Source organism: Chelonoidis abingdonii, chromosome 2 (genome assembly GCF_003597395.2).
Source record: "Chelonoidis abingdonii isolate Lonesome George chromosome 2, CheloAbing_2.0, whole genome shotgun sequence".
Taxonomy (NCBI): domain Eukaryota; kingdom Metazoa; phylum Chordata; order Testudines; family Testudinidae; genus Chelonoidis; species Chelonoidis abingdonii.
Genome location: NC_133770.1, coordinates 151,056,959 through 151,070,211, shown reverse-complemented (window position 1 = coordinate 151,070,211; position 13,253 = coordinate 151,056,959). Strand labels below are relative to the sequence as shown.

The window sequence follows — 13,253 nt, the reverse complement described above, 5'->3', positions numbered from 1 at the left end:
GTCGTGGACCAGTCCTCCTTCATCTGAGGTGCTGTGCAGACACAGAACAAAGATGGTCCCTGCCCACAAAAGCCTTACAAATAAGTATGGGACAGGAGACAGCAGGTGGGTACAGGCAGACAGGGAAGCATGAGGAAACCTTGAGATAATACAGACCAGCATGATGGGCTGTGGTCAAATCACACTGGGTTCCTTATGGAGCAGCAGTAAGAGGTTGAACCAGCAGAGAATTAAATGCTTTTCATTGTGATTGCCATCATGGGGTGCCAGGTGACAGGCTGTGGGGGAGGAGTTTAACTCACTGGCTGTGTGTAAACTCCTTCAGTGTTGGTTTCCTCTCTTGCTTTATTGCCCTGACTCATTTTCCTCAATGTTTCCCTGTCTTCAGGTGATGGCGTTGACTTCCTCTCCTGGTTTCTAAATGCCTTGCACTCTGCTCTCGGCGGGACAAAGAAGAAGAAAAAGAGTAAGTTGGGGAAATGGTGTTTCTGCGGCTGCTGCTTGTTTAACAGATGTTAATTCATGTTTGGCCTAGCATGTGCTGATGTGAAGTCTCTGGAGAATAGGTGTCCGCCAAATTAACAATTTTAGTTTGCTTGTTAAAAAGGAAAAAAGAAAAATAAATCTCTCCCTCCCCTAGCCCCCCCCCCAATTCCATCCTAAGATACTTGGTTTGTTTCAGAGGCAAGTGAGTTTCCTGTGCATTCCCAATGCTTGTTTCAAACAGCAGCCACAATGTAAAAGGAGAAGAGATATTTGTCATATATTCACAAGTTAATTGGAACATTTACAATTGTAAAAAGTCTGAAATGAGCCAGGTTTTCAAAAATAAGACGACAACTTTGAAGTAACTAAATCCAGACAATAAAAATCACATCTGTGGTAACTAAGTGGGGTTTCTAGGACATCCTCTTTCCTCAGACTTTGTGTTCAATACCCCCTACCCCCGCACCAGCCCACACAAAACTCCTACCAAAGCAAAGACTTCCTCAGCTTGACCCTTTGTCTCATCTCTCCAGGTTAGGATTCCTCCCACTTCAGATGGAGCTGCTGAGCTCTTAACCCTGGTAAAATCACCTTTTCCCCATAACAGATTCCAACTGCAGGTGCTGGCTTCTTTACTTCAGAGTCCTAAAGTAATCTTGGTGATTTCAGCAGCGCAGCCAGTGGATCACTCCATGGCACCTGTCTGTTAGCCACACACTCCCTCAGCATTCTCTTCCCTAAATGTTCAGTACAGTGGAACAATCAAGGCAAGAAACCCATGACAAGGAAACCATGTCCAGCAATCTGTTTCCTGTGCATCTCTTGTACATTTCACATGTTCCTCTGAACATGCTATTTCTGCATGTGCTGGGCACAGGAGGTTCCTGTCTTGGGAACTTGCACTGCCCCAGGAACTGGGATGCTCCACAAATGGCTTTCACACCAGAGCCTTCTCTTCAGTGCTCTACTTGGTCACTGGTAACAGTTCTTTGCTCTGTCTGTGTGTGTGTGTGTTTTCACAGCCATTGTGACCGACGTGTTCCAAGGCTCCATGCGGATCTTTACCAAAAAGCTTCCACACCCTGACCTGGTGAGTTCACTTGACCCCGACCTCTCTGGGTTTCTGCCCATCCTTCACACTTGGAATGTCCAGGAGCAGCAGATCTCATGGTTGCATTGGGGGAAGGGAGGCGTGCCACACGTGCACACACCAGCGGGCCCGTTGCAGTACAGTTCCTTGGTGTTACTGCTTGTGACTGGGGTCCCAGTGTGGGCCAGCTGTGGCCACTCAATTAGGGTGAACTGCAAAGAATGGGGCAGACAATCCCCATAAAGCTGGTGGATATTCCAATACTTAGATTCACAAAGCCAGCATAAAACAGCTTCTTTCTTACCTTACTGGTTACTCAGCAGTCCAAACAACACGGTTCCCTTAAAGTGATCCAGCCTCTGTCCAGGTACTCACATCAAATATGATGAAAATTTCTGTAAATCTTATTTCACCATATAAAAGAAAAGGTTCTACCAGTCCCAAAGGATTGGACACATTGCCTCCCAGGTTATTGAATGTTTCAGATCTTACCCAAATACACACTACAGCCAATTCTTATTAACGAAACTAAAATTTATTAAAAAAGAAAAGAGTATGGTTAAAAGATCAATATACATACAGACATGAGTTCAGTTCACTGAGGTGCAGATTCATAGAGATGGTGAGCTTTGTAGTTGCAAAGAGTTTTCAGAAATAGTTCATAGGTCATAGTCCAATGTCCAGATATCGTATTTGGGGCGTACCAGCATAACTGGGACCTCAGTCCTGGGACTCAAAACTTCCCCTGATGAAGCCTAAGCAGATCTGAGATGACAGAATCAGGCCCCAAGGATCTTTTATACAATTTCATGTCTTTTGACAGGTTGGAGTTCTTCCACCATTCACAGGTTATTTGCTATACATCTCAAAGAGAAATGAATACTGAGATATCTCATGTTTACAATTTATATAAATGCTAGGATGTTTTTTTGCTCTCTGAATTATCAGAATACAGCATAGACAAGGACTGTTGGTTGCATACTCATACATATGTAAATACACAAACATTCTCTCCCCACATGTCTTCAGAGGGTTATTTATTTTGCAGGATGTTTAACCCTTTCTAGACTTGCGTCACACTGCTATAGGAAATTCTAGTGGAGGCTGCAGGTGCACTTAGAGGAGCTACAGTGAAAGCAGATCAGCTCCCTCAACCCTGTTATCCTTGTGTCTGCATTGCCCATTGCAGAGCCAGTGAAAGATGTCAAGCAATGAAGGCTTGCTACCCAAGACTGTCATAATACAGGATCAGAGCAGGATCAAGTCTGCAACCCTTTCCTCGTGCCACTACAGGTCTACTGGGATGGGAGCATAGGTTTCTGAAGTTGCTTAGAGGCACTAGAGAGCCAGGGTGGGTGAGGTCATATCTTCCATGGACCAACTTCTGTTGGTGAAACAGATGAGCTTTCGAGCTTACACAGAGCTCTTAGGGTACTTAGTGTCACAGCTAAATACAAGGTGGAACTGGTTGTTTAGCATAAGGAGTAACATGTAAGAGACCATTCAAGGTGAAATGGGCAGTCATAGGACAAAAAAGGGGGTTAGTGGGTGTACAAGGGTTAACCGGGGCTCGACCCTCTCCGAGGTAGCGGGGATCCACACTGGCTCACTACACACAGTCGTTTGGGGGAATTAATCTGTTCGCGGGGGTCTCCCTCAGCAGCCTTTGCGGTAAATGAAATAAACACCATAAGTCCAGGCCCTGGGTCAGGGTAGGCAACAATGAGTCGCGGGCTCAGGCCCTCAGGCAGGGCTGAGCAGTAGCAGTACAAACAGTGTGGAGCCCAGGCCCTGGGTCAGGGTGGGGCAATGCAGAGTCAGAGCTCAGTCTGTCAGGCAGGGCTGAGCAGCGGCAGTACAAGCAATAGGAAGCCCAGGCTCGGGTCTGGGCGGGGCAACAATGAGTCAGGGGCTCAGGCCCACAGGCAATGACAATAGGCCCACGCCTCCTCAGGCCTGGGAGAGGGGGAGACGGCCACCCCCGAGTTGGGTGGCAGGGGGGACACAGGCTCTCCCACTCTACTACGTCCCAGCCCGGGGCCCTAGCAGCAGCAGAAGACCCGCTGCTTAGTCAGTGGGGATCCTGGCCGCAACACACTGACATGAGCTCTGACAGTTCTGCATCTAGACTAGGGTTGGCTGCCCCCGGGCTACTTGCAAACTCCCCCTCGTGTAGTACCTGGGTCAGGGTGTTGTCCTCTGGGGAGTCCAGCACCATAGGTTCCTCGACGAGCAGCAGGCCTGGCAACTCCTCCGAGTAGTGGGCGCAGGGTAGGTCCGGCAACTCCTGTGGGTAGCAGGCGCAAGGCAGGGCTAGCCAGTCCTGGCAGCCACCTTGGGCTGCGGGGTTTTCCCAGTGGTGGGCTAGGCTGGAGACGTTTGGCCTCTCCAGCGGCTGGGGCTTTATACTTCTGGGTTGCTGCCTGACACTCTGAGGGGCGGGCTCAGAGCTCCCTAGCTCTGCCCACTCCGGCCTCCGGATGGGCTCTTCCCTCTGCAGGGTAACAGTGAGCCACGCTGCTTCACTACAGTGGGTTATATAGATTGTTGTAATTAGCCAGAAATCCAGTGTCTTTATGAAGTCCATGATTTTTAGTATCTAGCAAAGTTATGAACGCTCCCCGGCTCATTATTTGAAGGTGCTGTGCAGGTTTCCTTTTGAAGATGGGGACTGGGAGGTCAGATAGGGAGTGATCGCTTTGTGAAAAGTGTTTGCCCATGAGTGATAGTGTTTTTGTCTTTTATCACTTTTCTGTGTGAGTTCACTGGAGAGCGCAGTGATTTCATTGTTTTCACTCACACAGTTGTTGGGGCATTTAGTGCACTGGCTGAGGACACCACATGTTGTGACAGGCATGTGTAGGACTCATGGATCTTGAGTGTTGTGTTGTGGGGAGTATTGATCATCGTAGCAGTGGAGATATGTCTGCAGGTTTTGCATCTGTTGTTCTAGCAAGGTCTGGTGCTGCTTTGCGTTCGTGGGGCCTGGTCTGTGGGGAGCTTGTTTCTGATGATGACCTTGGCAAGGTTGGGGGGTTGTTTGAAGGCCAGCATGGTGATCTTGTGTATATTGTGTGTAAGGCTATGTTGTTGAAGTTGATGCTGGGAGTTATCCAGAGAGAGTTTAATGTACGGTGGTGGGGGTGGTTGTAGTTGTGGTGGAAATTTCTGAGGGCCCCTGAAGAGGCTGGCATACTGGGGAGCCGTCCTAGTACCCATGGCTGCTCCCATGGTCTTTGGACAAAGTGTTGCTGATGTAAAGTTGTTATGGGTGAGGGTGAAAGGGATGAGTTGTCCATTGTAGATACTGGAGGCAGGATGCTATCATTGGGAGCAATGTTGGTGTATAAGGAGGTGACTTCCATGGTGGCAAGGGTGGTATTCTGAGGGAAGTGGTTAGTGTTGCAGAGTTCCTGGAGGAAGTTGGTTGTGTCCAAGAGGAAGCAGGCCCTTTGCGTGTTGAGTGGTTTGAGGATGGTTTCTGTGTGTACTGATATCCCTTCAGTTAGAGTGCTGTGGCCAGATATGATGAGTCTGCCCGGGTCCCCTTGTTTGTGTGTATCTTGGGAAGCAGGTAGAAGGTCCCTTGGGCAGGTTCGAGGGGGATGAGGTTGAAGAGTTTTTTTCTTGAAGTTGTTTGGGGAAGGATTTGATAGTATCCTTCAATTCCTGACTGACCTGTGGTGTGGGGTCTTCTTTGAGTTCTTTATAGCGGTGGGTGGTGGAGAGTTGCTTGTCCTCATTAACATAGTTGTCATGGTGGAGGACTGTGGTGGCACTCCCTTTGTCTGCTGGTCTGATCACTATCTGGAGGCTGAGTTTCAGTGATAAGACAAGCAATAGTGGTGGATGTGATGTTTAAGGATTTCACAGTGAACTTCCTGAAGCAATTAATGTAATGATCAAGTGTGTGGTTTCATCTGTTCCGGGGTGTCCAGTCAGATGATGATTTTGTGTATGACTGTCAGTGGGGACCTAGTAATTGTGTGGGGTGGTGGTGGTGTGTGTGGAAGAATTCTTTGAGATGGAGTCAGCAAAAGAATTCTTCTACCTTTCCATGTGTTAGTACGCTGTCAGGTTCCGTGGCGGGGACAAGTTCAGTCCCTTGGAGAGTACAGATAATTCAGCTCCAGTTAGGGGTAGTCTTGATAAATTGATGATGTTGGGGGTGTCACGTAGTATCCACTTGGGTCTTGGTTCTATGGTTTCTCCAAGAGGTGGTGTTCTGTGAGTTGTGGAGTTGTGGTTGGTTCCACTTTTAGTTTTGGATGGCTGTCCTCGGGGTTTTTGATAGCTGATTTGGGTTTCTTGCCATAATCTCTAGGTTCCTGATTTTTTTTCCTTCTAGTATGTGGGAGAATGTGCTGATTCCTGGTTTGAGGTAGCCCCTTCTGGAGTATGTAAGGTGCCAGAGATAGTTCCCCAGTTTTTCTGAAGTCCTTCTGCAGAGTTGGTCAGCATATTTGGAGTTGTATGTAGGGGCCAGAGGGTAATAGATGGTGAGTCCTCTGGCAATGGTTTGCTCAGCTGTTAAGTTTTGCTTCCTTTTTGATCTTGTGGACTTTCCGTTTCTATTTGGGGGGCACTACACATTATTGCCACTAGATGGTGCCAAAACTTAATGCATCTGTCCTAAACTAGCCTCACATGCAGTATTGTCCATTTAAGGGTACAGGAGGCATTTTCACTCCTCAACGGTGCTGGAAACTTTCGCATTACAAATATAATATGTTCTATTCAACATGGGGTGACATTATTATTTATTTGTATTGCAGTGGATTTCAGAGGCCCCCAGCTGAGATCAGGCCTCCGTTGTGCTGGGCATTTCACAGACAAATAGTAAGACAGTCCCTGCAGTATAAATAGATGAGAGACGGTTTTTATCTCCGAAGTGCTACAGACCGTGAGGTTCCAGTCACAGTTCTGACCCATGCATCCCCTGAAAAAGCCACCATGGAGACTGATTGTACAACAGGCCAACTTCTCAGGGGAAACATTGGGTCACAAGCCAAAACTAAAAGCTGCGGCTACAGATCTACAGAGCAAGCTGTGTAGCCTGCAGGACTCACTGCAGGACTGCTGGAGTGGGAGGGGCATAGGCCTTTCTGAGACACAATGTCACTTGTCAATTCGAACAGATCATGAGCTGTCTTTAGCAGCTGGCCCTGGTTTGGTGCCTATGTAGATGAACTCAGTGTGTTGCGATTTCTGGTGTCTCAGTTTCAGGTCATAGGTTTCCTTATGCTGGGGAAGTAGCAACAGCTCCAAACGCTGTGGAAAGACAGTTCACAAATGGAGCTGGCTGATGTGAGATGAACACGTGAGGCTGCGCAGCAGATCTGGTTTTGTGGTGGGGCTGGCGGTGCAAAGATGTCCCAGTCCCTCACCTGCTGCAGAGCTAGGCATCAAAGCTGGAGTATTTCTAGCAAAATTGGTTCAGTTTCAAAGCTCCCCCTCACCAAGGCCTTCCTCCTACCAGGAAAGTCATGCAGGCAAAGCCCTGTGGGTTTTCTTGCAGTATTAGGGCCAATATCCTCATACAGCATAGCAAGGTTAGTCTTTTCTTTGTAGCTGCTGAAGATTGCAATGGAAGGTGATGCAGGCTGGGGCTGGGATGACAGTGGCTCCTGAGAGGGAACTTGTACTATGGCTAGCTCTAGGCAGTGCACACTGTATTAACTCTGGGCCGCATCTCCCAGAATGTGTGGGTTAGATTCGTCCGTCCCGTGGTGCTTTGCTGTGCTAACCCAGGTGGTTGTGTCCTCACCTCTTCTCAGCCAGCAGAGGAGAAGGAGCAGCTGCTGCAAAACGATGAGTACCAGGAGACAATGGTGGAATCTACCTTCATGTACCTGACCCTCGACCTCCCCACTGCCCCGCTGTACAAGGATGAGAAGGAGCAGCTGATCATCCCCCAGGTGCCGCTCTTCAACATCCTGGCCAAGTTCAACGGCATCACTGAGAAGGTAACTTCGCCCCTTCCCTGACTGTCCTGCACTGCTGCCCTCCTGCCTCTAGAGGCACACTTCCCTGCTGCCTGTCCCTGTTAGACTCTCCTGTTCTGCAGCCCTCCTGCCTCTAGAGGCACACTTCCCTGCCGCCTGTCCCTGTTAGATTCTCCTGCTCTGCAGCGCTGCTTGTGTTTGGGGGGCAACCACAAGTCTGCTAAGGCAGCGTTGTTGACGGTGGCAGGGCAGAGCGAGGGCTGGTGTGCTCTCCTGTCTGTGTGGGTGCCTCTGCCCTGGCCATGTGTGGGTCTCTGGTTGCTGAGGGTTGTGTGTCTCTGTCCTTGCTCCAGGAGTATAAAACCTACAAGGAGAATTTCCTCAAGCGCTTCCAGCTGACCAAACTGCCTCCCTACCTCATCTTCTGCATCAAGCGGTTCACCAAGAACAACTTCTTTGTGGAGAAGAACCCCACCATCGTCAACTTCCCCATCACGTAGGTACCATCTGGGCCCATCTGGGGGGCTGCAGCTCTGGCTGTGCTTTCTAGGGAGAGCCCCTTGCACTTGCTCTGAGAACAGGGTTGTCTGCAGTGGATGAGACCCAATGCAGCCCGTCTCCAAGTGGCAGCAGATGGGCGTTGGCGCCTGAATGGCACTGCCAGGAGCTGGTGCAGATTGCACCCTTGTGGGATATATTGGATGAGTGCTCCCTGTTCCTCTAAGGATTCCCTCCAGGCGTTGGTTGGCAGCTAGGCCCGTTTGGCTAAACACACTACTTACATGCGACGAAGAGTCCTGTGGCACCTTATAGACTAATAGATGTTGTCTGCCCAAGTGGGCATTCACTCACGAAAGCTTATGCTCCAAAACTTCTGTTCGTCTGTAAGGTGCCACAGGACTGTCGCTTTTTACAGATCCAGACTAACACGGCTACCCCTCTGATACTTTACTACTTACATGGACACTCGACCCCAGCAAACAGCCCTGTTTTGCAGACACCCCCCTTGTACAGACCATGCAGTCCTGTGCTGATACCAAGCACTGGGTTGTCATGGAAGGAGGGGCTTGTGGGCTTGTGGGACTCCGGAGACCTCAGATCGGTTCCTGGCTCTGCCACAAACTCCCTGTGTGACCCTGGGGAAATCCCTGCCTCGCCATGCCTCAGTTTTCTCATCTGTAAAAAGGAGGCAGAGAAGGATCACCCCCAAGGGGTCTGGTGAGGATGACCTCAGCACTCTGTGAGGTGCTCGGGGGGACTATAGATACAGACACCAATGGAGCTCAGCCTTGTGAGGTCTCCTTTGGGCCCCCTGTGGCTGCAATGCCACGTGCAGTCGGCTGTTCTGCACCTGGAGCTTGTAGGCTGGCATGTTGTGTGTCAATGTGGAGATGACCTTATACAGCCCCCGGGGTGGAACTCCCTGTTTGAATGGGTGCTAGGGCAGGGGTGGCACAACACATCTGGTTATGACTAACGGGGAATGTGACATTTAGCTACTGCCCTTGTCTGGTGGCCAGTAAAGTCGTCTTTCTCTTTCGCTTTGAGTATAAAAAATGATCTGTGCAGCTTCCAGCTGAGCTGTGCAGACTGTCTTGGCCAGAGCATGTCTTCCCTCCTTGGTCTAGTGCAGTGCCGGGTTGTCTTCTGTGGTGCTGGTGATCCAGCCTTGCATGGCAATAGATGAGACAGCTCAGCCATAATAGCAGGGTGCCTTGTTCTGATTTACATGTGTGTGGGCCTGACGCTTGGTGACAGCAATAGCAGCTAGCTAAGGAGCTGGCCCCCTGCTCTGGCCCCCGGGGCATCAGCATGCAACGTACAGGGGCACACTGGAACTCCCTGCCTTTTCAGGCCTAGGGCAGCTTGCCCCTTGTGCTCACAATGCTGCTGTTCCTCCTGCTTCAGGAACGTGGATCTCCGGGAGTACTTGTCTGAGGAAGTGCAGGCCGTGCACAAGAACACCACCTACGACCTCATCGCCAACATCGTGCATGATGGGAAACCCACCGAGGGGTCCTACAGAATTCATGTGCTGCATCATGTGCGTGACCGAAGGGGTGGGATTCAGTGTCTGCTGGCAGCGTGGGGGCTAGAGCAGCATGCACAGCACCCCTAGTCCCTGCTAGACCAGTGGCTTGCAGTGTTCCCTTGGGGCTTGACTGCTCTAGTCTCTAAGGATTTAGCCCATGCAGAGGATTGCTGATGCTAGCTTGCTGCCCAAGGCTGATCCCTTGTAGCTGCTCTAGCAAGGAGCTGAGGAGCCCTCCCTGGTTTGTTCTCCAGCCTGCACAGCAGCCGAGGGCAGCACTTGGGGGTTGCCCAAGAAGCTCTGCTCCCTGAATAGCCCCACAAGTGAGCTCAGGTAGCAGCTGGCTGTAACCTGCTTCCCCAGTCCAGACACATCCTGATGAGATGTGCTGGGAAAGCAGTGCACCCGCCGCTGGGCTTCTGTGCTCATCGCTTTGTGCCCATGTGGATGATATCTCGGGGAGCTGGGAATGAACTTCCTAGTGCATGCTTTGCTCTGTTGCTTGGCGAGGCCAGACAATGGCTCAAAGCAACAGGCTGGGCAGAGTGGATGTCTGGAGCCCGGTGTGTCAGAACTAGCGCCACGTAAGACCTGCTGTCACAACTCTCCTCACCCTTTTGCATTGGCTTTTGGCAGGGCACGGGCAAGTGGTATGAGCTGCAAGACTTGCAGGTGACCGATATCCTGCCCCAGATGATAACGCTCTCAGAGGCCTATATCCAGGTGAGTGCAGTGCTGTCTGTTCCACTGCATGGGGCGACTCGTTCTACCTGCCCAGGTGATCTCTCCTGACGACGTAGGGCCGTGCAAGCTTTGCCTGGCTTTTCAGCTATCCCAGGTCTCTGCACAACATGGCAGATGTGAGTTGCTGTTGCAGAGCTATTTAAAGAAAACTTGCTTGTGCTGCAGCTGCTCTAGCATCATCTCCTCTAGCACAGGCTGAGCACCTCGGGGAAGGAAGTGGTGGTCCCTGTGCGGGGAAGGAGGGCTGTATGTGCGATGAGTCATTCATCGCATACGGTAAGTGCTGAGCCAGTGGTGCAACAATGGGACATGTGGGAGGCGTTGCTGTCACATCAGTGCTGGTGGCCATATTCCTGTGGCTCTCGTGCACATACCCATGATACAGACAGTGCTGTTGGACTCTGGGATGCAGCGGCAGCCCACAGGCTCTGGTCAGCAAGTCAGTAATAACGTCATGTGATAAATGATGTGGTAGAACAAAGGTGTGTGGGTGATAAACTTCTCAGGCAGGCAGTGTTTGAGTCCCTGCCCACAGAGGGGCCTCCAGCAGCCTTGTGTGTCCTGAGGCATGGAGTGGCAATGGGAAGGGCAGCCTGTATTTAGAAAGCGGAGCCCAAAGTAATACTTAGCGCATCTCATCTGTATTGCTCAAAGGGTGGCTGGATTGCCCAGTGGTCAGGTCACTAGCTTGGGGCTAAGGAGAGCCAGGTTCAATTCCTGGCTTTGTCACAAACTCACAAGAATTGCCAGGCTGGGTCAGTCCCATGGTCCATCTAGCCCAGTGGCCAGTGCCAGGTGCTTCAGAGGGAATGAACAGAACAGGGCAATTATTGAATGATCCATTGCCATCATCCAGTCCCAGCTTCTGGCAGTCAAAGGCTATGGGATGTCCAGAGCATGGAGTTGCGTCTCTGACCATCCTGGTTAATAGACATTGATGGACCTATCACCCATGAACTTATCTAGTTCTCTTTTGAACCCAGTTATATTTCTTTTGGCCTTCACAACATCTGGTAACAAGTTCCACAGGCTCACTGTGCGTTGTGTGAGGAAGTACTTCCATCCTTTGTTTTAAATTTGCTGCCTGTTAATTTCTTTGAGTGACCCCTGGTTCTGGTGTTATGTGAAGGGGTAAATAACACTTTCCTATTCACACTCTCCACACCATTCATCATTTCATAGACCTCTATCACAGCCCCCCTTTAGTTGTCTCTTCTAAGCTGAACAGTCCCAGTCTTTTTCATCTCTGCTCGTATGGAAGCTGTTTCTTACCCCTCATGGTTTTTCATAGATTCTAGGACTGGAAGGGACCTCGAGAGGTCATAGAGTCCGGTCCCCTGCCCTCATGGCAGGACCAAATACTGTCTAGATCATCCCTGATATACATTTATCTAACCTACTCTTAAATATCTCCAGAGATGGAGATTCCACAACCTCCCTAGGCAGTTTATTCCAGTGTTTAACTACCATGACAGTTAGGAACTTTTTCCTAATGTCCAACCTAAATCTCCCTTGCTGCAGTTTAAGCCCATTGCTTCTTGTTCTATCATTAGAGGCTAAGGTGAACAAGTTTTCTCCCTCCTCCTGATGACACCCTTTTAGATACCTGAAAACTGCTATCATGTCCCCTCTCAGTCTTCTCTTTTCCAAACTAAATAAACCCAATTCTTTCAGCCTTCCTTCATAGGTCATGTTCTCAAGACCTTTAATCATTCTTGTTGCTCTTCTCTGGACCCTCTCCAATTTCTCCACATCTTTCTTGAAATGCGGTGCCCAGAACTGGACACAATACTCCAGTTGAGGCCTAACCAGCGCAGAGTAGAGCGGAAGAATGACTTCTCGTGTCTTGTTTACAACACACCTGTTAATGCATCCCAGAATCACGTTTGCTTTTTTTGCAACAGTATCACACTGTTGACTCATATTTAGCTTGTGGTCCACTATGACCCCTAGATCTCTTTCTGCCATACTCCTTCCTAGACAGTCTCTTCCCATTCTGTATGTGTGAAACTGATTGTTCCTTCCTAAGTGGAGCACTTTGCATTTGTCTTTATTGAACTTCATCCGGTTTACCTCAGACCATTTCTCCAATTTGTCCAGATCATTTTGAATTTTGACCCTGTCCTCCAAAGCAGTTGCAATCCCTCCCAGTTTGGTATCGTCTGCAAACTTAATAAGCGTACTTTCTATGCCAACATCTAAGTCGTTGATGAAGATATTGAACAGAGCCGGTCCCAAAACAGACCCCTGCGGAACCCCACTTGTTATACCTTTCCAGCAGGATTGGGAGCCATTAATAACTACTCTCTGAGTATGGTTATCCAGCCAGTTATGCACCCACCTTATAGTAGCCCCATCTAAATTGTATTTGCCTAGTTTATCGATAAGGATATCATGCGAGACCGTATCAAATGCCTTACTAAAGTCTAGGTATACCACATCCACCGCTTTTCCCTTATCCACAAGACTCGTTATCCTATCAAAGAAAGCTATCAGATTGGTTTGACATGATTTGTTCTTTACAAATCCATGCTGGCTATTCCCTATCACCTTACCACCTTCCAAGTGTTTGCAGATGATTTCTTTAATTACTTGCTCCATTATCTTCCCTGGCACAGAAGTTAAACTAACTGGTCTGTAGTTTCCTGGGTTGTTTTTATTTCCCTTTTTATAGATGGGCACTATATTTGCCCTTTTCCAGTCTTCTGGAATCTCTCCCGTCTCCCATGACTTTCCAAAGATAATAGCTAGAGGCTCAGATATCTCCTCTGTTAGCTCCTTGAGTATTCTAGGATACATTTCATCAGACCTTGGTGACTTGCAGGCATCTAACTTTTCTAAGTGATTTTTAACTTGTTCTTTTTTTATTTTCTCTTCTAAACCTACCCCCTTCCCATTAGCATTCACTATGTTAGCCATTCTTTCAGACTTCTCAGTGAAGACCAAAACAAAGAAG

At 49.2% G+C, this 13,253-nt stretch overlaps 2 protein-coding genes across 3 annotated transcripts in view; one reads left to right on the top strand and one right to left on the bottom strand.

Moving 5' to 3' along the window:
* Positions 1 to 13,253, bottom strand: part of C2H2orf68 (chromosome 2 C2orf68 homolog) — a 181,356-nt gene that overhangs the window by 16,936 nt on the left and 151,167 nt on the right. The gene's annotated exons all lie outside the window — the stretch shown is intronic.
* USP39 (ubiquitin specific peptidase 39) overlaps positions 1 to 13,253 on the top strand; it is a 28,747-nt gene that overhangs the window by 10,657 nt on the left and 4,837 nt on the right. The window contains exons 7-12 of one of the 2 annotated variants that reach the window (XM_032790332.1): positions 389 to 466; positions 1,509 to 1,576; positions 7,354 to 7,542; positions 7,875 to 8,017; positions 9,430 to 9,565; positions 10,190 to 10,276. In XM_032790332.1, the coding sequence (XP_032646223.1) occupies positions 389 to 466; positions 1,509 to 1,576; positions 7,354 to 7,542; positions 7,875 to 8,017; positions 9,430 to 9,565; positions 10,190 to 10,276 (701 nt within the window). The remainder of the gene's footprint in view (positions 1 to 388; positions 467 to 1,508; positions 1,577 to 7,353; positions 7,543 to 7,874; positions 8,018 to 9,429; positions 9,566 to 10,189; positions 10,277 to 13,253) is intronic. The other variant, XM_032790333.2, reaches the window with a different exon arrangement.